We start from the raw sequence: 25,932 nt of genomic DNA on the forward strand, positions 1-25,932 counted from the left end.
AGATATTGCCAGTGATATGATTTCAAAGGAGGAGATTTTGTGATCTGTGAAAAGAGGTGTGACCAATGACAGACATGCAACTTAAAGGGGGCTATAATGAGAGAGAGGAAGCATGCAAAGGATGGAGGGTAAGGCGAAGGTCATGATACAGGAACAAAGGAGAGGAAACAATATTTGTAACTCAAGATCACTTTTTCATGCAAAGTTTTGGAAAAATAATGGTAGAAGGACTTGTAAAATAGCATAAACTTTGCGTATGTAACAACATTATTTGCATGAGGGATAGCGTATGTTACCAAAACTTTTGCATTGTGCTTTCTTGTCCTACCTGAGGCACCCAAATACTTATCCACATTAATAAAACACTACACAGTCATAAAAGATTATGTACACAAACGCGTGCCTCACAACAAAAAGTTAAATGTAAACCTGAGCAAAGCACTTCCTTAGATACATAAAGGAAAAGAATGAAAACTTAAGGTATTAGTGAATAAAAAATTATGTGGCTTTGAGTGTTGTGTGCTAAATGTCATTCAAAAATGCACACAGATAACATTTAAACATCGACACCTTCAAAAGAGGTGGAATGTTATCAGACACATTACAAATGAAGAACTAAAGAGATGTATTCCTATGTACCCTTCACCAAGTGCTGCGCATTACCGAAGTAAAGAACAGAATGCCAGGCAATTACTGTTAGTAGAAGCTTTTTTCATCATCAATTGCATAATTTAAAACATATTTCGGAATACGACTATATGGTTTAATTCCTGAAAATAAATATTGTCTAAACTTATAGCTTGTGACATACCATCAACAGAAGATGTTTCCAGCCTGGGACACTGCTCACAAAACAGTTTTATTTGTTGCATAAGCACATAGCCAGTGAGGCATTTTTTTGACCTTCACATACATTTTCAATTAGATTGGGTGGCTAATTCCATTTGCATGTTTGCTAATTTGGGTCATTCTAATTTAATGTGAAGATACTTCATAGCCTGGTGTCAGTTATACTACAAAGGAAGCAAAACACCCAGGAGAACGGATTGTACAAGTCAAGGGAGAATGCTGTCCCCGTTCCAGCAATTTATTTGCACTCCTGCTGTGAAGAAACTTTGCCAGTCTGGTAATATTTACACTACAAAAGATACTTAGCTGCCCAGGAGACCAAATGGTAGAAGATCAGAAGCATAGCTTCTTTTGGTGCAGCAGGTGCAGTGTTCCCGGCGCCCGGAGGCACGAGGAGCACACTGAACCCAGATAATTGCTATATTTTATCATTCAAACAGCAGCAGGGGGCTTATTCCATTCCTTACACCAAGGCCCATGACAGATTGGCTATGCTACTTTGCAAGGTGTCATCTCCATTTACCCCCTTGCAACCTTTTACCACCAGGGGGTCCATTAACACAGACATTTCAATAAGTAATTGTCTTGCATTGGTGAATAAAGCACATTTGTACAATATGCACTGATTACATGTGCATTGCAGCTGATATGAGAAAAAGCATGAAATGGGCTTTTGAACATGATGGTGGCAGGCTCACCAGAAAGGGCAATGAAACTGCATTTTCATCAAATGAGAGGGCAGTAAAACTCCTCAGGTGAAGAGATTCTCACGGGGTGTGACTTTGCTCTCTGGTCCTGGGTTGGGTGGAGCATCTAGTTGCACCAACTCCTGCACAAGCCAACCAATCAGACAGCAATGGAGGCCGAGCAGCACCCACTTGGGCAGAGCAGCCAACTTAAAATCACCTCTTGCCCTTGTGCCAAACAGACTAACTACCTCAGTGGCAAAAAAGAGAGCAATGAGTCCTAAGGAAAGTGATAAAATTACCCCCACCTCCACATACCCAGGTTTGGTAATAAAAACAGCCGTTACTGTAGTGGGACCGTGACTTCCCTGGGAAGATCGTCCTTCGTCTACAACCTTCCAATATGTAGTTCTTCCTATTGCCTGTAGGAGTAATAGCTTTCCACTTTCTGACTCCTGATCCCAGATGCATTGGGTCATTCAAACCAAAATGTTAGCTACACAGAACGTTGGACAAGCAACTGTTTAAAGACTTGTGCCTTGCAGTTGAACAAGGCTTTCCTTAAAAACGTTATGCTAATATGCCATGCAAATTTGAAGTAGAACTGCAGAAGGTTACATGGTCTGGTTGGAGGCTGACTTGAGAGTAAAGCGGTACTTGAGTTTTTTGTTCTAAAAACATATTCTCACAGTGGGGATTACGATTTCAAAAGATACCGGAATCCTGCTTTATAATGGCCCTAATGCCATCTCTTTTCTTTACGAGCACAAGTGTGTGTAATTTGCTGCAACTAATCACCCAAAGCTTTAACAAAATTACGTGAAATGCAAAATGACTTTAGACGCTGCATTGTAGTAGGATATGCATGCTCATACTCAATTTGGACACAAGGATGCATTTCCCAGAAAAAAAAGAAGCGCTAAAAAAACAAAAAACTGCCTGAGTTGTCGTTCACGTTGTTAGTGTGCATTTGCAGCATATTTTTATCATGAATTCACGTTTGAGATACATTTTAATAAATCATTTAATCAATTATGAAATGTGGCATAATAGCATAATTTCAGGAATTTCACCTGAGCAATGCAAAATTACGATGTTTATGATGGCATGCTGCACATTTTGACCGAGCCCCAGTATTGGATAGGAAAAGATGTCAAACTGCAGAACCCCCATGAGACCACCAGCCAAGACAGTTTTTAATAAGCTACACACTGCTGACATTTTTGTATTGCGCCACATGCCCGAAAGACTTTAAATACATATTGATCCAAAGGGATTAACGCTGCCTTTTCTTTTGTCATTTACAGGACTACAGTTTATTATTTTGAGCTACTTGAAGAGTTTTTTTGATTCCGAGGTCAGCGTGACTCCCGTGCCTTTTTTCTACTTTCACAATGGAAAAACTTTAGCTAGCATACTCTTATTTGATGTATAATGAATGGGAAACAGTTTGCAACATAACACAAAGTACTGGCGTGTTCTAACGTTTTTTTTTTTTTTTTTTTTAATAAACGAAACTCTATAAGGTGTGCGGTATGTCACTTAAAAAGAATCAAAACAAATGTAAGTAACAACATTAAGACCAGAACACTGATTACATCATACTTGCTTTAGTAGCTAAAGGAATAAACGTCACAAACTGTTTAAACAAGGGAGACAGGGGGGGTCAACTGATGTGTTTATGTATTACTTCAAGGAGGCATAACCACAGCATGTGTGCTGTGGCACCCTGTTAGACTGCGGTCTTCTAGGTTTGTTATCACCAATGTCCTGGAATGGCCCTTACCCGTTCTTCAAGAATTCCTACATTTGGGAAATTCTAGCATACATCTTGATTATTTGCCTACCTCAGGATTGCGGTGTACTGGTTTTCAGATTCCTCGGCATTTAATTTTCCCCCTCAATTTGGAAATATATCCTTGCGATTGCCAATATTTCAACGAGAGTACTATCTGGTATTGAAAATATATGTACCTTTTTCTGCCTAGTTGGCTTTAAAAACAGTTTTCCAATTTGCTTTGAAACTGGTTTGATGTTAGAGATATTTTTCAAAGTCAACAACTTGTAAAGGATGCTAAAGTCCCAATTTTTTATTTGAAAACTCACAAGCAGAAACCTTTGCAATCTACAGGTGTCATTTGTATTATTTACAAGAGTTATGGATGCTTGAAAAATAAAACACTAAACATCCTTCATTTTCATCCAAGAACTAACGTTTCTGAACAGCCAATAGCAGCTGGCTCTTTGTCAATCACTTTTCAAACGTATTCATCCTGTTACAATTCAGCACTTCAAAACTTTTAGCGGATACATCAGAGAAAATCTAGTAGATACTTCCGGGGAGTGTACAAAATATAAATAGTTCAACAACCTTACTAAAATGGCGTTTAGTACAACAGATAAATATATCTCTACCTAAAAGTCCCAACTGCTTCAAACATCCAGTACCTCAAACACTCCCTGCATATCAACCAGACCTGGATGCTTAGAGCCTACCTGAATCTCAAACCAACTAAGACACAATTCCTCTTTTTTGTTTAAACTGTAAAGAAGAAACAGTAGATACCTGGCTCAGTGACAGAAACCCAGATAGCTTCAAACCCAAACCTTTACTGAATGTCAAGCAACTTGGATTGACTTTGGACACCAATCTCACTTTCAAGAAATACATTGCTAAAGACATGGACAGCCTGGTTTCTCTTTTAAAGAAAATGGTGTCCTCCCAAATGTGACTTCAGAAGTGTGATTCAAGCACCTGAATGGCAAGAATACCCAACCCCAAGCCCTCACAGGCGCCACATTGGTATTCATTATGGGCATACTGCACACCACAGCACTTCTCATCCAGGGCCTGAGGAAATATAAATCACATCACTCCTTTCCTATTGGAAATCCACCGGCTTCCCTTGCTGCCTCACACCATCTTCAAAATCAGCTGCATCTTTTACAATGCCATCACAACCGGTAACAATGCACTAACAGTTCACAAAGCAACTACCTCTCCTATCACTCATAGACTTTATGTTGGACTTTGACTAGGGACAGTGCTCTGTTGAGTTTTGGCTAGTTTCACCCTATAGAAACACCACCTGCATAAATTCACACATAATCAAGCATTGCTAAAGCAAATAGGCCTTGCTTTTAGTAGTGAGGAGCATGTTTATTGGCTTCACCAATACTTGTTTCTATCACTTAAAAAACAAAATGTTATTCCAAGGAGGCTTCTGGAGCATAAGCATACACACATGTAGGGTTGCCATTTTGAAATGTTTCTTCTTTTAGTTAATCATAAATCATTCTTACATGGCTGCTTTTTAAATGGAATATATCATTATTTTATCATATAAGAAAAGCATTCTAGAGGGCAGCATGCATGTGCATGCACATACGTATCTATGCACAGAATGCCTTCAGGATTTTTTTTCTTTACTTTATTTTACCATTCCATAATTAACAATGGCTATTTTGAAAAAGTAATTTAAAAATAAAGATTGCACTTAATGCAACTCAAACAAGTGAGCGGCCCTTTAACACTCTGCAGCTGTCAGGCATCTGGCAAAAATTATAAAAAAAAGGGAGAGGGTGGGAGAAAGTTGCAGGAAAACAACAGGCCCAGTGTAGGGAGCGGGGATGTGGCTGGAGGACAAGATGAAAAGGGGGAGGCAGCGGACAGCCCTGTATTCACATGGAGTGATGAAACACAAATGAAAGAAAAATATTTACTGACGATGCATTTGAAGGCTAAACGTCACCCATTCAAATTAATAGTTAATCAGTTATGTTTTATGGGTGGAACAAAAACAAGAATAGACAGAAAAGCCATTGAAACAGGGGCATTGAACTGAGATAGCCATGTCTGACCTATAGCCCTGACACACGTATTTTATTTTAAGACAATGGAACTCTGATAACAGACAGCTATGGAGGTCTGTAGCAAGACCTAATGGCACGTCTAATAAGAGTCAGTGCACTTCTTGACGCGTTTTGGGCTTTTTTTTGATTTAGGAAACATTGCAGAGTCATGAATTACAATAGAGGAGGATGCAAGCTCCCACCAATCAATCAGTGAAAAGGAAATGGAGCCTAATAATAATACATACAGAATGAAGTCCATTCTGCAAGATCAAAGGTAGTGCATTAATCCCTATGTTTGAGTCAATGCCATGCATCACACAGTGTGATAGCATTAAGTGATACATGAGTACCATCGTGTACTTGAGGTACACCCTCTATGAACAAAATAAGCAGCAGAGCTTAAGTCTACATAACTTGTATTCCATGTTTCACAGTGTGCAGCTAGGGGGCAAACTACAGTAGACTCACATGTCCCAAAGTGAATGGTAGTCTATCGAATCAGGAGGGATGGCTTAGCCACCTGTAAGGATTGAAATAAATGACCTTCATGTTCCGGGGATATTCGCAAAAGGCCGGTTTACTTTAAAAAAAACATCTTTGTTGGCAAGACACAGAGGCACAAAGACTGACATACAGACACTAATTGGCCAGAGTCATGTTTTCATAAGGCAAAACACAGCGCCAAGTGGAACACATCATTCATGTAGTATACTCCATGAACATTATTAATGCACTTATACTGCTTGGCAACAGAACTAAGCATGCACTGAATAGGCATTGATGGAGGTAAAGTGGAAGGGAAGAAAATCAAAGTCTCAGAGGCAAGTGGGGGTTTAGGTATAATTTGAGAAGGCCAGCTGTTTTATAGAAGCCTATAACCAGCACATTGTCACTCACAGAACTACAATCTGAATAACATGAATGTAATCATTCCCTTTTGCGGCTTTTTTGGCTTACGGTTTGTCTGGAATTTATTTTTCTGGACAAATCCCGTTGGAAAGAGGAATGAGAGAGAATGGATGACAATGGTTTATGTTTTTGTCTTCATATTTGTTCATGGGCATGTCTGATGTTTAAGGTGAAAGCCCATAAAGAAGATAAAGCAGCAATGGAGAATTAGTGAGGAGCATGGTGTAGGCTCACTATCAGTCTTGATGCTCTGTTTTTGACAATTAGCACATTTGTCAGAATGTAGATTATGTTTCTGTAATACTGTGTGTTGGACATGGCCTTTATTGCAGGATCATCCCAAAACTTTTTGCCTACTTCCTCCTATATTTTCTGAGCTAAATTGCTAAAGTGCATATGCTCTTTGTGTAAATTGTATTGGTGATTGGTTTATCCCTAATTGGCAGAATTTATTTACTAGTAAGTCCCTAGTAAAGTGCACTAGAGGTGCCCAGGGCCTGTAAATCAAATGCTAGTAGTAGGCCTGCAGCACTGATTGTGCCACCCATATGAGTAGCTCTACAAACATTGCTCAAACCTGTCACTGTAGTGTCTGTGTGTGCAGTTTTAAACTGCCAATTCAACCTTGCAAGTGTACCCACTCATGAAGCCCAAATCTTCCCTCTTTGTACATGTAAGGCACCCCCCTAAGGTAGGCCCTAGGTAGCCCCATTGGCAGGGTGCAGTGTATGTTAAAGGCGTGACATGTACTGATGTGTTTTACATGCCTTGGCAGTGAAATACTACCAAATTCGGTTTTCACTGTTGCAAGGCCTCTCTCTCTCTCATAGGTTAACATGGGGACTGCCTTTAAATATCTTTTACGTACAGTTTCCCATTGGGAGCAGGAACAGATATGGAGTTTGTGGTCTCTGAACTCACAATTTAAAAATACACCTTTTGGTATAGTTGTTTTTTTAGAGTGTCAGTTTGAAAATGTCTCTTTTACAAAGTGGGCATTTTCTTGCTTAACCATTCTGTGCCTCTGCCTGCCTGTGGACTCAATGTCTGGGTCTGACTGACAGTTTTGTATGTGAAGTCCGTCTAGACAGTGACACACAGGGAGCTGGGGTGCAGCCTGCATATCCTGCTGAGTCTCCTGGGCTAGAGTGGGGATGGAGGAGCTGACACTTATACCTGAAAGGGCTGTGCCTGCCTCACACAATGCAGTCTCCAACCCCCTAGTGAGTGCCTAGGGCCAGGCCTGGGAAAGGCAGGATATTGTGAGCAACAGAGACTTTCCTTTGAAGTTTACCTACTTCAAAGCAGTACTAGGTATAAGTAGTGGATCCAAAACACCAGATTGTTTGAACACTTCTGGATCAAGAGGAACCTCTGCCAAGGAGAAGAGCTGAAGAGCTGGCCCTTTGCTGTGTGTGCTTTGCTGGGTTGGCCTGCAGTTGCTGAGACTCCTACTCTGCCAAGTGGGGTCTAATCCAGTTCCTGGGCCCTTCAAAGGAGAAGCTGCTGAAAAACCAAGAAAAACCAAGTGCACTGAATTCGGACACCGCTGCCAGATCCTGGGCCACCACCTGCGACTGAAGCTGTGGTTCCCAGTTGAGTGTGACGACCCGACCGACCCCACAGGCCTGACGCCACTGCAGCCTCGCTGAAGTCCATGATTCTGTAAATCCTGAAGTGCTGTGTCACTGACATCCGTGACATCGACCCCGCTGGACGTGTAAGGAACCAATACTTCGCAACACTGCCACCTCATCTCCACGGCAAGGACTCCAACGCCTCACACAAACACCTCTACTCCTCAGCCCCAGAACAGACGCTGAACGGGATCCAGCGACGCCTCGATCCCTGACTCAGTGTACCAGCTTGTTTCCTCATTTCCACGAGATACTCTACCTGGTGGTCGGTACGACTCTGTGACCTGCAACATTGGCGTTGGATTGTTGGGAACGGCTCAATGCCATGATATCACCAATTCAAAGCATCTGTGTTTCTAAGCGCTATATTGAAGTTTCATCTTTAAAAATTCATAATTTTGCTTGTGTATGTTGAATTTGTCATTTTGGTCTTGTTTTACTCAGATAATTATTGGCTATTTTTCTAAACTGGTGTTGAGTTCTTTTGTGGTGTTGTCACTGTATGACTGTATGTGATTGTACAAATACTTTACACATTACCTCTGAGATAAGCCTTACTACTTGTACCAAGCTACCAAGGGGATAAGGAGGGGTTATCTGAGCTGTGTATCTCCCTTACCCTGACTACAGTGAGGGTGCCTGCTTGGACAGAGTGCAAACTGAATACTAATCAGAGACCCCATTTCTAACAACGTATTAAAAACCTGATTACACTATCTAACGAGGCTCTGTGAGACGATGTTAAGAAAGGTGGGATGTTTCTAGCCTAGTGTAGGTGGTGGTTGCATTAATTAATAATGTAAAACTAGGTCTGTTAGGAGTAGGCTATCAAATATTCTTAGATTGTAGATTTCTAAGGTTGATGAAAGTAACATACTGAGTGACACTTGCCAAGTAGAAGGCACATGGTTTCGGAGTGGTGGAGATTGAGATTCTGCCATGAGGATATTTACTTTCTATGCTATGAAGGCAAACCATTCTAGGTTGATTGTATTCCAATTCAGGGAGGACCTGAAGTTTAGACTGGACTGTTCCCTTGAGGAAAAGGGTCAAGCCTGATTTGAATATGGCTGGGTCCAAACTTAGGTGGCATGGTGAACATAAAAATATGGATTGGGATGCGGCCGAGCCATTGCCAGTGGCTAAGATTAATTCAAGCATTCCATCCATCACCTTGTTGCTTTTGCACTTTAAGAAAGTTGGCAGTTTTGTGCCCAAATCATCAGTGCCTTTCTGCCAGTAGAAAGGGTCACATGATTACACCTGACCCTCCGTAGTGGGTTGCCGATTCCTTCCAGACATGGTGGCATAGAGGTTTAGCTGGACACAGGATGGGCCATCCTGACTGAATAGGTGCAGGGAAGAATTCTACCCGAACCCTAACTACACTTCAAAGGGCCATGCATTCAGCACACACAAAGGAACCTGGCAGCATGTCTAATTATCTTTTGTCACTCCAGACCATTTGGAGGCTGGACCAAGGAAAGGGGTATAACTTGAAATAAAATATTCTTTCTCAAGAAACTATGAGTTTCCAAAACAACAGTTGTGGTGTGGAATTTGAAGGGATTTTACATTACAATTAGTCTATAAACATAACAGAGGTAACTAACACTATTGGTGATGATTCCTATTAGATATTGTATTACATTTTGCTTGATTGTGTTTTATTTATTTGAGCTTGCAGAAAAAATACTCATTATAGATATTCTGAGTTGGATTGCTTTTGCACTTTTATGAATTTATACATTTCTAAAATTAACCAATATTTCATTATTTTCAGCTATTAGCAGTACAGTATGTTTTTTTTTCAAGACTGGATAACACAAAGCCTTCCAAATAATCAAAATGTCAATATCTCCTGTTGACAGAACAATGGCATTTAGAAATGGAGATTAGGGAATGAATGTGCTAGGGATACAATATTTTTTGGCACATGCTCAAATTCACAAGTTTTCTACATCATTGACCTTTCACCCTGATCACGTTTTTATAAAATACGAAGCACAAATTATAAATAGAAAATATACCTGTTCGGCAGCTTGACCTTCTCCAAAACTTTCTAGGAAGTTGCCTTGTATGGCAGTGCCAACAATAGTCAACCCTTTACCAGCTTTCAGTTGAGAAGCAAAAGTTAGCAATCGAGGGTACTTCACGTGCAAATCTTCATCTAGTTTCAGAAGCACTAGTAGCTGAGGTCTGGAAAAAGCAGAAGTCAATGATTATCATTCTTGTGTAAATCAATGAGAGATACACAGACAACGATCAAAGTATGTATGTAAAGGTTACTCCATTAGTAAAGTATCACTAGAAGTTTAGGAGCCATGGTGGAAAACAGAGATATAGTGCCTTAATGAGCATGCCCTGCTCTGTTTAGCTAGATATAGATTGGCCTATAGGTTCTTGTTTGTAATACAGGGGCATTTTGCTGTCTCTCCCGATATGACCAAGCAACTCTTTTTTGCACTTTCTGAAAGGCCTCGAGAGACAAGTCTATAAAATTCAGCTCTTACAAAAAGTGTTTTTCCTCATTCAACAGGCTACATTTTCTCTTTGCTCCCATGTTCTACATGTATGTTTTCCAACGTGCTGCAGATGCAGCAACGGCAATGTCACTTCACATAGTAATAGGTTTCCCCGGGCACTCCCTTATCTTCGTCCTTGTGGACGATCAAATTGCATGCAAATGCATTATTAGCTAAACATTGCAAGAGATAAGTCACCACACATGGTTTATTTATCAAACTATTTTGCGAAAGCCATCAAAACTTGAACATTCTAAGGGCGATCAGGGTTGGTTATTAGCTCTGTCTAGTTACAGTAGCTTTAATATTTCTGAACATCTTAACACTGTATTCATGAAAGCTGAAAATTTTAAGTGTAACCATAGTCCGTTTTCAGTTCACTCTTACTGGTAGCAGCTTCAGCAGTCTGATTGTTATAGCCACAGTGTGATATTTAGAAGCAAATCTTAATCCTGGCTGCACAAATAGATACTTTTTTATTCTTTTTACTACAATCAAACACCATATTCCAGTATATCGCTTACTATTCTCAATAAAAATTGTACCAATCACATCAAGGTAAATAGGTACCCTAAACATACTCAATTGGTAATTTTGTGTTAAGCTTAAGTTTACTATCATGGTGGCATTCACAAACCACTCAGCTTTAGGCTTTGTGGTTTATGATGTCACCAGAAACCCTCAATGCCACACAGCACCATACTACATGGTTACATTATTTTAACACTGATCATAGCACAAATGATGTTCAGGGTGTCGGTGCTACCATTGTGCTTCTCTTTTAAGACATCTGTACCTGGATGGGCTGAAAACCAGTTAAAGCGGAATGCTTCAAAAACTGAAGTTAGGTAGAACAGAGGCTCACAATCTTATCAATTCCCCAGGTGAATGTGCTTTCTTCATCCACTATTTTTCAGTGATAACTTCTAAAGTGATTGTTGCCATATTTTACACATTGAGGAGGAAATGCATCATTCACCTCCATTAGCCCACATCTCAATAACAGAAATGCTGTATATCTGGGTCTGATAAAGGATGCATTTAGTAAGACAGGTAATGCAAAACACTGCATCCAGAATGATGACAGAGGTCCCCAAAAAGAACATGGGCTTGCAATTTGGACTAAACTATTCCCGCTGGTGCAGGACTAAGCTTAAATCACAAATGTCTGGCTCCTGTCTGATGTGGCATGGTGGGCAAAAACTAGGACTGGAAGATGGTCCCAAATATATCACAGAGGCTGAGATGAATTCAAGCATTCCAGCTATCAGCTTTACATTTTCCTTCTTATGGTGATGTGCGCGGTACATCGTTTGGTGCCCAACTCCTGTCTGCATTCTGTAAACAACAAGCTAAAGTTGTACACACACTTGTGTGAGCTGTAGTCTTCTGATTTTCTGCTATTGTATATTCCTGTATCCCTACAGCCAGAAAAGGAAGGTGTGCTTCAACATCCTCAAGATCTGGAATGAACACAAGGTAACAGGAGGCTATTCTACAATCCTCTTATGCTTTATAAACATTAAAAGCCTTTCCAGAAATGTACCTCTAATCAGAAATCCTCAATCTCAGACAGTATCTTTGCTTTTTGTCCATCATCTTATCTGACCTTGGCACCAAGACAGATGTGGTTGAACGGTTGCACTTTATAAATATACTTGTATTAAAAGAAGACCACTTTCAGAAAGGAGCTGGCAAGATTAGCCATTTCCAGCTCAGCTGTTGGAGACTCATGTGAATAATAAAAAGATGTAGATATTTGGCAGAGGTACTGTGACTGGGCTGGCTTTGGCAAAGTCGACAACTTGGAAGAGTTCAAAGACAAGTGAGTTGTTTTAAGTGCAGTAAAACACTTAATAAATAAAAACAGCTCACACTACGGGGTATCCTTGCCACAGCTCCCCAGTAATTGCAAAAGCAATAATGAAAGGTGGCAGGAGAATGGAAACCTGCAACTCCTTTAGACAGAAATCAAGAGATGTCCACAGTAGAGACCACCTGTAAGCAATCACTTCTTTGGATCATGGCATTAAAAATCAAGGATATTATCTAAACTTGGAGATGATAGCCAGTGGCACAATAGATTGTTGTCTATAAAACATCCAACTTAGTATACAGTGGGACTGTTAAAGTCAGTTAAATTGAGCGTTAATCTGCCAGATGCTGTTGCAAGACCAGGGTCCATCCTGCTTTGCTAGCAAGGTTGACAGTTATGTCCTGGAACAAAAATAACGGTAGATTAGATTCTAATCCAAATACATACGCAATCAGAAATATAACAGTTATCAATTATGGATATGTGTGTCTGTCGATTGTGAACATGTCACATTTCAGTCTAATGAAAGCCATTAGTTAAAATACATACTTCTTCGTTCTGTCTCAGTGACCATGCACTTTGAAGGTAAATGAGAATCAAAATGAAATGGCTACACACAACAGCATTAGCTGTGGCCAGTAGCAAGAGAACATTTTTAGGATATCACAAATTGTGCATCGTACTTAGACAAATCAGAGAGCAAACTAACATTCACTATTACGTCCAAAAAACAATTTGATTTTGTTCACGTTTTTTTCACCACAATAACTTTGTGAGTGGGGCTTAATACCACATAGGTGGGCCAGAGTAATCAGTAGTCCATTGACCAACTGCGGGTGGTAAGATCCCACCATCCAAATGTAGGCGTGATTTACTTTGAGTTGGATACCAAAGCCTTACTGCGCTATTCCAGAAAGGTACAACATAGGCTATCACAGCTAGAAGGCTGCGTACTCCAAAATGTGATGCTCTTGTAGCAAACACGAAGTGCAGATCATTGCAGTACCATCAATGCTGATGAAGGAGTTTGTCTGTCCATCCCTCTAGCCACCATTTTTGGATTGCAATTCTGGGGTAGATAGTGACTTTCTGCCAAATAGAGGCCTGTTATTGGCTAGTCTTAATGTCATCAGTGAGGCTGAGACCACAAACAGGACCTACTTATATCTGCATATTAGTTCAAAGGACTTAAGGGGCGCCACACCTCTTTGCATGGTTGACATAAATCTTTCAGTTACACTAACGGTGCCAATGTTACTTCTTAAGTGCTAACCTAAGGGTGGAGCTAAATTCTTCTCCTAGCCTGTCATGATTTCATGTCATTCATTCGGTTTATGGTGAGTTTTCAAAGACTGTACTGATTTACGCTTCACAGTACAATTCTTAATCAGTTCACAGAAATGAAAAGAGTTATTTACTTTTATTTTTCTTTTCGAATTCATGCTTTACTCCCACTTGTCACATAACTAGCTTGTTGTACCTTACCTCCAGTTCTTAGTGTGGGGAGGACCTGCCTCTAGTCTTAGCAGTGCATATCTGGCTGCACTGAGTGACAGACCACGGATGCCATCACCCCATTCTTTCTCTGCCCTGTAAATGAAAAACAAAGTGCAGAATTAAAACATCATTTACTGGAAAATAACAATCTTTTAAAATTAGTAGGAAATATTTTATCCTAAACTGGAGAAGTGAGATCTCTTTACCCAAAATTTTGAATTTGATCAGTTTATCTCTTATTTAATATTAATTAAATTAATGTTTCGAGCACAAATTTTGTGTTTGGAAGCTAGGGAGCACATCCAAGCTCCAAGTATCTCTGAATTGGAGGGCTCCATTGGGTTTCACTAGGAAGCCCTTAAAATAAGTTACAATAAAATAGAATACATTAACAGAAATCTGAACTTTAGTGCATGCTCAGTGACAATCACACTTTTTGAAGACCATTGGAGGTTTGACCTTAATTATATGACAGTATGGGTGTTGAACTAGTACACTTTCACCATGTTCTTGGGAATTGCTCATCAGTAGTCCTTTCTGAACTGTGAAAATTATCAGGAGGAAGTAAGCTCCAGTCTGTTTAGCTCATTGAACTGGCAATTATTAGTGACACCAAGGAGTTGAGGAACTGAGAAATTGTAGAGTGATTCTCAGCAGCTGGATGTACGTCAAGAACCATCAACATGAAAGTCTTATGAGTTACAAATTTAAGACAAAATTAGAATACTAAAATAAACTACAGGTCTGTGTGGTAAGGATGCAGGATGAAAATGGTCTAATTTAAATGGCTGGATAGGAAGACAGATTTGATAAAAAATAACTCGTACACCTACAGCTTAGAGTTGTATTTGTAAATGGTCTCAAAAAGGGACGTTCATGAGAAACACATGACACCATGCCAATATGATGGTATATAGGACCCCAAGTCTTCCTACTGCAAATGTCCCTTGCGTCATTTCATTTTCATGTTATGAAAGAGGACAGTCCCTTACATTCGTTAATGTTACATTTAGATCCTAGATGATCTTAAATAATCTAGCACTCAGTTTACATACACAGAATAAGAATGTACAATGCTTACATAAAGCTGTTCTTGCTATGATCAAAGCCATCTTCTTTCTTATACAAAGAAGTCATTTTATATTATTCCGATTATACACAATCTTCGCCGGCTTCCCTTAGATATCAGAATTAACCTTAAAGTGGCCCCTCTAATTCACAAAGCATGGTTCTCTGGTTTAGTCTTTAACATAAAGTGCGAACTGTGCACCACAGGTGGGGTGAAAGAAGTATAAGAAGCAAAGTCTGCTTAGCCCAGGAAAAACCAAAAAACGCGGCCCAGAATCAGTCCTTTCACTACCAAGCTCTAAGATTTTGGAAATTACTTCCTGAAAAAAAAAATCAGACTCGACCGCAGTCTATTTCTCCTGTATTTCAGGAAGGAAAGCAGGACTTGCTCCTACAAAATCTATGCAAAGACTAACTTGGTTTGTTATTTCCCCCTAACCATTCTGCCAGCCTTGTATGTTTTCTTCTGTTACATGCAAAGTGCTCTGCTAGTATGTGGCTAGGTCATTGATTTCCAATAGTTTTTCTACAGAACATAGTCATTCTTTCTGTTAATTTCAGATGTAAATATGCATTTGCAAACCAGGTAGATATTTTCATTTGAAATAAAAGCTTTTTGCCAGAGGAGAAGATATTACTCCCTGTGGAGAAGGCCCTTTCCTCTAGACCCTTTAAGAATGAACTTTTTCTGCTACCATAGGCCAGACGTTTTACAGCTTAATTAGTCATTTTATAATAAAAAGCGGAATACAACAGACTTACCCTTGGTATTCAATGTACTTGTAGATCATTCCTGCTATAAGCATAGCCACAAGAGCGTAGTACCAGGATGAAATGAACATCAATGCAAGACAAATACTCATCCCCAAGAATGACAGGGCCCTAACAGAAAAAGAAAATACAATAGAAAAATAAGACCATATAGTTGGTTGTGAATTGTACACACGTAGGCACAAGGCAAACAATGAAATGTAAAATTCAAAAGAGAAAAAGACAGTAGAAAAACAGGCAACCCAAATGTACTGTATAGAAGAATAATATGTTCCCAAGCATACACAATGGATGAAATTGGGACTAGACTACAATAATAACAATGCCTCCACTCACTTGCCGAAGTTGGATGTTTATTGTGAGTGAACCAGCAGTAGTCATTTAAAGGAGACACACATCAGGAAAGTGTCAATACACAAAAAAAAGGAAAATTAGAAAAAAGAAAAAATGAAAGAAGAAAACAGGACTAATATTAAAGAAAGAGAGAAAGAAAATTAAAACAGAAGGTAATAAACAATATATATAAAAATAAGTGACCAACACTAAAAGGGAAGAGACCAACAAAATTACCAAAGAGAAGGGCAGGAGTGATAAACAGCAAAAAAAAAAATCACCAGCCAAACGAAGCAAAATGACACTATATAGACAAATAAATGTGCAAACAATTCAACAGACAAACAAAACATCACTAAAAGACTAAAAAAAAAAAAAAAGAAAGAAATTGTGACACGATCCAAAAAAAATAAGGAGTGAAAAAGGGACTCCTTTCTGAAGGAAACAGCCTCGGGAAATGAGGAAAAGCTTCCCCACCTCCTGAGGCTGTTTCTGTTCTTTCAGTAAAATGAGGATCAGCGCGTGTTGCATGCTGACGTCATTTCACTGAAAGCAAAAATGAAATGACTCATTTCAGTTTCTCTGCATCGGTTCTTGTGGGGCTATCTCAGCCACCCGAAAACTGATCCAGATAGAAAAGGTATCGTTGGAAAGTGGAGAACCACTTTCCAATAGTACCTTTCACAAGTGGATCGAGTAGGGATCCACTCCACTGGACTCCAGGGAGGTGGTGCGGCCCCTTGGGCAGAGGCTTTTGCTCCCCAGTATTTTTATAGCGCAATTCCATCTTTCTGCCCCCACTGGGGAAGGGGGAGCAGATGGGGCAATAGTCCAGTATTACACCACGGAATCTTTTATTTATTTAGGTATTTTTGGGTGGTGGCTGCCCATGCAGCCCCAGGATGAGTCTGTCAATCACCCCCAACATAAAACAATTAAAAAAAATTGGCACAGTCTTTTTGCCCCCCCGTGGAAGATGGGAGAAGTAGCCCCCGATCAGCACGCCAGGGGGTCAGAAAGCCTGGTAGGTTCCAGGGAAAAGTGTCTTTTACTATTGTGGAGGGGAGCTGCCCAGAATGAGCAGGACAATGACCCCCATCCACCCTACAAAAATTAGCAGTCTTTCTGCCCTCGTGGGGGGCAGGTGGGAGAAATAGCCCCCGATCTGCCCCTAGAGGGCAGAAAGTGTACTAGGCACCAGGAACTATTAATGGTGGGGGCTGCTCAGAAGGGGCATGGCAGTGCCCCCACCCTCCAAAATGGGCAGTCTTTCTGCCCCCACCTCCTGCTGACTAAAGCATTGCATCCCAATGGCAAGCAAAAGGAGATTTGACTCTTTTGGGTGTTGATGTCACATATGGGCCAGCAGTGCCTGGCTAACTCACAATATTAGTCCACTTGCAAAGGTGAATGGCTGCTCTTTTTGGGCTTGGATACGCTGATACCTGGAAAAACCTACTAGACCCACTCACTTCTGAAAAGTAGACATCTGGGAAAATCCAGGGTGGTGGGCTTCAAATGCACCCAGCATGATTTTCTTACCCACAATGCCCTTCAAACCTCCAACTTTGTCTTAAGTCATACATTTTTCCTTCATTTCTGTTAGAGAAACTTGCAGAATCTGCATGAATCCAAATTCTTACTACCCAGCATTGCCTCATCTGTGCCAATAAAAACTCTGCCCCACTTGTGCGGCTGGATCTAATGGCAGTGACAGGAATGGAGCCAAGCAAGGTCAATAGGCGTCTCAATGCAAGCGCTCCCATTGTCCTTGGTTTGATCAGTCCCTTTTGCAGCACTGTACCCTATTCACCTATCAGGTTTTATCTTTTTTTCTATGCAAGTGGCTCACTTATGATTGAAAACATTTAAATTAGATGTGTTTAATGATGATCTACATCTGAGTTTCATAATAATAATATTACATTGTGTTATGGCAAGTTTTACGGAGAGGCAAAATTCAGTACAAGTGGAAATGGCTTATGACAATCAAAATTTGGAATAGACTACAGTGGATCACAGTATTTTACAATGCAGGTGTTAAGAGAGCACAGTTAATACTTCTCATCTGACTGAAAGTGAACCCTGGGAAATAACTTGGAATTATATATATATTTTTGAAATCGGAAATAGAAAACAGATGGACAGTCAGAGAAAACTGAGTTTTTGTTGTAGAGCTTGGGGCACTTATTCACAAAGCTTACTATATGATTAGATGGATGTTATACCTCTTTTAGATGTTTATTACATCTATATGAATCACAGTGTTTCATGAGTAACTATGTTTTACCTAAGCAGTATGACACAACTACTTTCAGACCGTGAACAGTGAATTGTGAACCGGGTCAGGATGTCTCAGGTCTAAATCACATTGAACATAAGAGTGGGGGACAACTGCTCATAGACAAAGTTTTGTGAATCGGACCCTGGGATTCCTTTAAGCTTTGCAAAATTTACATTTTGGGCTATGCACACTCGGCCTGAGGCAGTCCATTTCTTGTGCAGCCAGAACTTTGAAGAAGATGCTGTGGGGCACGGGCAAAATACACGCTATTAGGAAGAGCTAGTACAGTTTGATTAGGATGTGTACGACATGAATAGTTTCTCTGCTGACATTTGGCTATGACCTTTAAGTGGGGTGGGGAGGATCTGGTATACATTCTAGTGCTGTGGCTCCCTGATGTTAAATGTACAGGAGTTAGGAATATAGCTTGAAAAAATAAATAGATACAGAAGATATATTTGATCAAATGCAGGAGGGTTACATGGCAGCATTCTGTATTTGAGCATTTTTGCCGATATTGATGTTAATAGACTAGATGTCATGTACTGATTTGCTACAGTTGAGCTTAAGGTAGAAGGCAGACAACTAAATGTAGATGAGATAAGCAGAACACGAGCAGTAATGATTCATCTCAGATATGTTGCCTGAATGATTCTGGAACAAGCAAAATAATTACACCGTAAGGAAAAGGTTTACACATAGATTTAATGAATCTCCATCTCAAGGAATTATCTACAGATAGTTTAAAGTGTGGTTCTTTATCACTTTGAAGGATGGAAGAATCAGGCCTGTATGAGTGCAATGAAAAATTAATTATCTTGAGCTGTTAGCCAAAACTTTGAGCCCACTCTAACAAAAGCTTTGCCAGCATTTACATACACCAAAAATGTCTGTCCCTTCTGCAATGTTTGCTTGGATTATGAAATGTAGAACTTTTTGTAAGGTGAGATTTTTATTTATTCATTATTGATTTGTTAATGTTGTTAGAAATGTGGTGAACATATTGTCTTGCGAGCTCAAAGTATTTTTGGGGGATTCCCAATAATTGATCTGTGCCCATGTTTGTTGAATTTCAACTCCATATTCCACAGAGGAGGTGGTGCATGTGAAAAATGTTTAACCAGTATAACAGGTGGAGAGTGATCATCTGTTTGTAAGGGCTTCTTTTCAGTTACATTTTGGGGCTCATCTGATGGGGAATGAGAATGGTTCATGATCAGATCTCAAGGTTGAACAATTTCACAAACAGAGTGGTCTTTAATTCGTTTGTTAATTATAGGTAGTTTGCTCTGTTGGTTCTGTTATGTGTCTTGAATATATTGTGGGAGTTCCCCAGAGGAGCTGCCTATGAATTTAAAAATGACCTTGAGTTATTTCATTTTAAGCTGCTCTACACAAAATACATATGGCTGGATATCATCAGCAAACCATTCTGGGATCATATTCTTTATGACTAATCCTCAACGTCAAAAGCTTTTGTGGGTCTTGTGAACACAAATTAAGCAGAATTTCATGAAATTTGATCTAGATGTGTAGGCTCTATTTAGGATCAATGTTTTGTCAGGTCTTCTCCCTAATCTAATCCCATCACTCTGCTTGGTCTCTACAATAAGGGCCTTGTTGACTCTGAATAAGATTGTGATGATTTACTATCATAAACAATGAGCCCAAAGGAAACACAACTAGAAGCCCATCAGGCAAAAAAGAAAGGGATGAAGGTGCTATTCCCATGAGCTGGGACAATCTATGTTCCTCTAGCAATTAAACATAAAAGAAAAGAAGCTCTACTTCCCAGAGCACATAAGCCAAACTTTTCATATGTTAAAATAACTTTTTTTTAAATCAATGTTGAGTTGTAGTCGGGCAGGGTTACTATATCACTTCAAGCATTGCAGTGCCTGAAAATTGTAATGCGGATTATACATCAGCTGGAATATTTTGTGTTAATCATGAAATCTCATCTAATAGGCACTGTAACAGGACATTTTCTCTCTGGTTACCCTCAGGATCCAAGCTCAATTAGAGGTATGAAACAAACCTGTCCAGCTCATACACAAACTTCTTATGTGGTTTAATAGCTCTGGTACTGTTTCCATAGCATGGGGTTGATCACAATGTGTGCTCAAAATGCTCTTGTTAATAGTCAGTGATGTTAATAACTTTATAATTTTCTATCTATTGCCTCATTAGGGGTAGTTTCTAGACTGGAAATCATGTTTTTAGCCAGTTAAAAACCTATATAGGAGAACATATTTTTAATCCATTTTACATTGGCTCCATTTTAAGCTGCAGGACCAAGGTGGTGATGCTATTCGTGCTGCCCAACATTTACAGGCTGGTAGTGGTGGTGGTGTCAGAACGCTGATTATTTAAGATCTGTTGGCTGCCTTCAATACATCTGACCATAACATCCTAATTAAGACTTGAATGATGAATATTTGAAAGGCAGTGTATTAGAGAAGTTAAAATCCTTATCTTGAGTTAAATATGCAGTTTCTTTCAAACGTTTTTGGCCTTGTGAGTTACAGAGTTGAGCTGCTGTCTCCTAAAGGGGTCATTTTTGCCCACTAGTTTAAAAATAATCTGTGAAAGTGCCTCTTTTTACATGACTACCCCCATTTTCTTGGACTGATAGGCCCCAGAACATGTGATTTAACTCCTGATTGGAAGATTTACCCACCTATACGTCCCTAGTATATGGTACCCAGTGTACCCAGGGCCTGCAAGTTAAATGTCCTAGTGGGCTGCAGCACCTATCGCATCACCACTAAAGTGAGCATACAAAGCATGTCTTCAAGCCTGCCTCTGCAGTCCGAGTGTACAGTAGGACATGTGTACTTAAGCTTTACATGTCCTGGGAGAGGAAAATCTTCAATGTTGTTTTCACTGTTGCAACAGTGCCTTTCCCGTAGAAAAGCACTGTGTTACATTATAACACCTTATAATGCATAACTTCAGTTTTGGGAATAGCTAGAACAATGATTCAGAACACTCAAAATTAACAGTAATTAATAGTAGCCAAATATAATGTAAAGTAGAATTTTTAATTATTATTTTGGAAATGCCTCTTTTAGAAAGTTGGAATTTTCCTGCAGAAGCCAAACGTGCCTTTCTGACAGTATTCAGTGTTACCTGACTGTTAATGCCTTACGTGTGGTGAGATGTGTATTGCTCCCAAGCAGTGGACAAAGAGGTTGAGTGCGGAGAGATGTTTTCCTTCCTAACTGGATGGCAATCTGGGCTGTGACCAGGAACACAATTTCACTTAATAAGGAGCATGCCCTATCAAAAGCAGATGTAATTCACATCTTTGCCTTCCCCTTCATTGTTCTGCTAGCCTGTAGGCACCACTCTCAGTTGGATAGGAGGGCTTGCCCCACATCTTAGCCACACTTGTGGGTGGGCACAGGGAGCTTTGCACAAGCGAATATATTTTTTGCTGTGTTGTTTTTAGGTAGAGAGAGGGCACTGTGCGGTAGTTTACAGTAAAACTATGCAGGAGGTGGTGCAAACGTGGGTAGGGGCAATCCTGGGAAATTTTACCCCATTGTTTAGGGAGTGGCCAGGAGTCCCCCCATCTCCCTAAGATGACATTGAGCATACAAGAGGCACCCTCAGTACCCCACCCCCATCAGAACACATCTGCACCTGTGGGAGGCAGAAGAATTGCACTTGCTGTTTACCCCGTAGAAAAAAACCCTGAGGGATTGACCTGATCACATTTGTATTTGGGACGGAAAAGTGGACTCCATGGGTTAGTTGGCTAGCCTCCTGTTAAGCTCCAGGCACGCAAAAGCTGCAAGAAGCCCACATATCTCATGAGCCCGGCTGACTAGTTCCACCTGGACTGCCATGGACCCTACTGGTGATTTCTGGAAGACTTGGTCTTAATCCCTAATTGGTGGCCAAAAGGTCCTGAACCTTTGGCTGGTGTTAGAGTGTATTATTTCCCCCTCCAAAACTGCACAACCGGACTCTAAGAAACTTTTTTCTGAAGTTTTTTCACAAAAGAACCAGAGGCTACCACATGACCAGTGCAGAGTCAAAGCTGCCAAACTGCTGGTGGGACTCAACCTGATGGTTTGCCCTACTGAAAGGACCTCAATTTCCATAAAAGTTTTGAAGTCTGAAAAAAGAGAACTTCTCTGGGACCAATGCCAAACAGCACAGCCTCAATGAAGACATCACTCTGGGAATGAGCTTCTTCCCACTTGGGGCTTCATGAGGTCAATGCTGAGAGCCTTGAAATTCCCACCTGAGCAGATGCTCCCTCTGAGGTGCCGTGCTTCAGCCAGCTGCTGTTAACAAGCCCCTCTTCAGATCCAGTCTGTAACCCACCTCACCAATAACCCCCATCACTGATGACTTCTCTCCAGTAAAATGACAAAGAATCTAATTTAGATCTTTAAGGATGGAATACTCTATCACAAACGTGACAGGTATATCATCCACAGTATTATGATCTACATAGGCTACAATGGGATTATAATACAAAGGACAGGATATCTGTCATGTTGGTGATAGAGTATTCCTCTCTGCCAAGATCTAAATCATGCCTTATGTCAGAAGGTAAACTTCCACTTGGACGGACCTGGTCCCTGTAGCCAACTCACACTCCATCGCAGTCAGCCTAAACTTTTGACTTTGAACCAGTCTAGCTCAACCAGATTCCCGCAGTTGGCACTTTGAGTTTTTTGGTGCATGAATTACCTAAAACCTTGAAAAAACATATCCTCGGTTCCCTACATCACATTTTTATCTCAGTGTCAAGAATAGGGCCAGGCGCGGTCCAGGTCTCGCCCGAAATTCCGCTGCCCAACTCTGCAGCACTTTATGCGCACCACTGGTCATCCCCGCTTGTTCCAAGAATGGCCATCAGCGTTGTCTGCCCTGTGGTAAAGCTCACGTAGCTGCAGGTTCAGGGCACTGGTAGTCAAGATGCACTTATCAGTGTTATCCTATGAAAGGACTACATTTCCCATGTTTTTAGAGGCAGCGGCCATCTTGGGGTGTGGCAGGTCTATAAAGCCCAGCCACACCCAAGCACGTTGCTCACTATTTTGAAGACTTCGATGCAGCCAGACCTCGTTGAGGTTTCTCTGGAAGAATCCAGAGTTTCTGAATGGCAGAGTATCGTCTAACCAGAGTACATGGTGCATCCAAAAACGAGTAGGTCGTACTCATAGCTGTAAGGCCTTGCTGAATTCAAGTTTGGAGGAAGTTAATACTTCCAAAGATGTAATGCGCTTCGTGCGCACCTGATTCATGGTGTTTCTGTTCACAGATGCAAAGCGCTCTTTTGGCTTAGTGAATTCAAAGCGTTTTAGTTCGCAGAGATAACGCGCTTAGTGCAAATGTAATTCATGGTGTTTCCGTTCACAGATGTAAAGCACTCTTTTGGCTCCGTGATTTAAAGCGTTTCAGTTCACAGAGATAACGCGCTTAGTGCACATGTAATTCATGGTGTTTCCGTTCACAGATGTAAAGCGCTTTTTTGGCTCCGTGATACAGTTCACAGAGCTAACGCGCTTAGCGCACATGTACTTCTTGGTGTTTCTGTTCAGAGATGTAAAGCACTCTTTTGGCTCAGTGATTCAAAGCGTTTCAGTTCACAGAGATAACAGGCTTAGTACACATGTAATTCATGGTGTTTCTGTTCACAGATGTAAAGCGCTCTTTTGGTTCAGTGATTCAAAGCGATTCAGTTCAGAGATAACGCGCTTAGTACATAGGTAATTCATGGTGCTTCCGTTCACAGGTGTAAAATGCCTTTTTTGGTTCAATGATTCAAAGCGTTTCAGTTCACAGAGATAACACGCTTAGTGCATATGTAATTCATGGTGATTTCCGTTAACAGATGTAAAACGCTCTTTTGGCTTAGTAATTCAAAGTGTTTCAGTTCACAGAGAAAATGCGTTATGTGCACAAGTAATTAAAGGTGTTTTAGTTCCCAGATAAAAAGTGCTTCCTGGTGTTATTAAGTAAGGCGCTTTAGATTTTGATTAGTAAAACCTTTTTGTCAGTTATTATTATGAATGTGAAAGTATTTTGGAGATAAAACTAATCAAAGTTTTCATTGATCTTTGAATAACTTAAGATATGAAAAAACTTTTAAGTCTTTGAGATTTTCTAAGCCATAATCAAAGGTTTATGATGTGAATAAATAAATGTTACAGGATTGATATTCTGTGACAAATCAGAGTTCAATGTTCTTGCCATTTCTTGAATCTGAGGTCGTGTTTTCATAAGGGGCTTTACCCCCATTTTAGAAGAGGTCTCCACCTGATATCTCGGAGACACATTTAGTCAAAAGTCTATAAACGATTAATGTTTTTCTATGAATAAATAAATGCGTATTGTTCTAACCTTTTCCTTTTCAGATCTCTCTCACTGATGTTCCCTTCCCTTATCTCCCTTCCCCCAACTGGCTTCACCATAACTCTGTGCTATAGTAGCTTTCTGAGTTGGTGACGCCGGGAGGTGGACCTTTTGTTCAGCAACGTGCAGATCCAGAGTAAAGGACCCTGTGACACTCAGGCTCTATTTCCATATATTGAAGTGCCATTTTTATTATGTTGTGTTTTCAACTTCATAACCATTTTGGTACTGATAAATGTATTACACATTTTTCCTATGTTAGGCCTGTCTGCTCCATGCTATAGCTACCAAGGGACGAGCTCAGGTTTGAATTTTTGAGACCTAACCAGGCCTCATACAGAAGTGTGACATTATTACATTGTGAGGACTCACATGTCTTCCAACTAATAAAAAACATTCTCACAATCTGTACATTTAGCTCCTTGTGAATTTACTGCATCTCCTTGGGCCCCAATTTTACATATTCACAGTAGACACCAAATCCATATCTGGCCTATCATGTCACACAAGAAAAATGTCAGGATCTGGAGGCTCCCGCTGAGTGCCTATTATGTAGTGGCATATGTCCACCAATGATCTCAATCATAGTCTACCCAAAATGTACCTACTTCTTACCACCTCAGATGGTTCAGGTTGAGCAATATAGTTTGCCATTTAGATATTGATCCATTACATTTTGCTTTCTTTGTAATTTTATGAATTCAAATCTGGCTGTGGACACCACAGAGGGAAGATTTGCCAACACCCGGTTTTCACAGCTAGGAGTTATTTGAATAGTACTCCCCTTCAATTAAACTCATTCATACATTACTGCAGTGGTTTTAAACTGTGCGTGAAGGCACCCTGGTGTGTCACCAAAACTAGCCAGGGGCGCAGCGGTCGCAATTCTGAGCCGAGTCCACCATATAGCACACCTGCCTTTGGAGAGCAGGTGGGGTTTGCGGTGTCTGGCGCCCACTAGGTGGTGCACTTGCTGCATCGTCATAACGTTTAGACCCTAATCTGTAAAAAGCCTTTACTTGTCCTTAGGGCTCTCAGAAAACTGTATAAAACCATAAAAAAGTTAGTTTTTTTGTGTTGTGAAGACACTTGAAATTGTATTTAACAAAAAAGATCTGTAGTTTTAACTGTGGAAGTTCAGAACTTGCTATAAAAACAAGAGGACATTGGGAAACCTGATGTAATCCACTTGTTATGTACCTTTCAGCTGACAGACTGCCTGCTTACAGGGGCAGGGAAGACAGTACTGAGGTATTCACTGTTCGACATTGATAAGGAGGCTTCTGTTATCATGAAGCACTTTACAACTTGTTTGCAATTGTGA

At 40.4% G+C, this 25,932-nt stretch overlaps 1 protein-coding gene across 2 annotated transcripts in view; it reads right to left on the reverse strand.

The window, feature by feature from the left end:
- Window positions 1-25,932, reverse strand: part of SLC12A4 (solute carrier family 12 member 4) — a 425,396-nt gene that overhangs the window by 78,778 nt on the left and 320,686 nt on the right. For both annotated transcript variants that reach the window (XM_069216265.1, XM_069216266.1), the window contains exons 15-17: window positions 15,605-15,724; window positions 13,763-13,867; window positions 9,967-10,135 (exon numbers count right to left, since the gene is read on the reverse strand). In XM_069216265.1, coding sequence (XP_069072366.1) covers window positions 9,967-10,135; window positions 13,763-13,867; window positions 15,605-15,724 — 394 coding nt within the window. The remainder of the gene's footprint in view (window positions 1-9,966; window positions 10,136-13,762; window positions 13,868-15,604; window positions 15,725-25,932) is intronic.

The sequence above is a fragment of the Pleurodeles waltl genome, chromosome 12 (assembly GCF_031143425.1).
Source record: "Pleurodeles waltl isolate 20211129_DDA chromosome 12, aPleWal1.hap1.20221129, whole genome shotgun sequence".
Lineage (NCBI taxonomy): Eukaryota > Metazoa > Chordata > Amphibia > Caudata > Salamandridae > Pleurodeles > Pleurodeles waltl.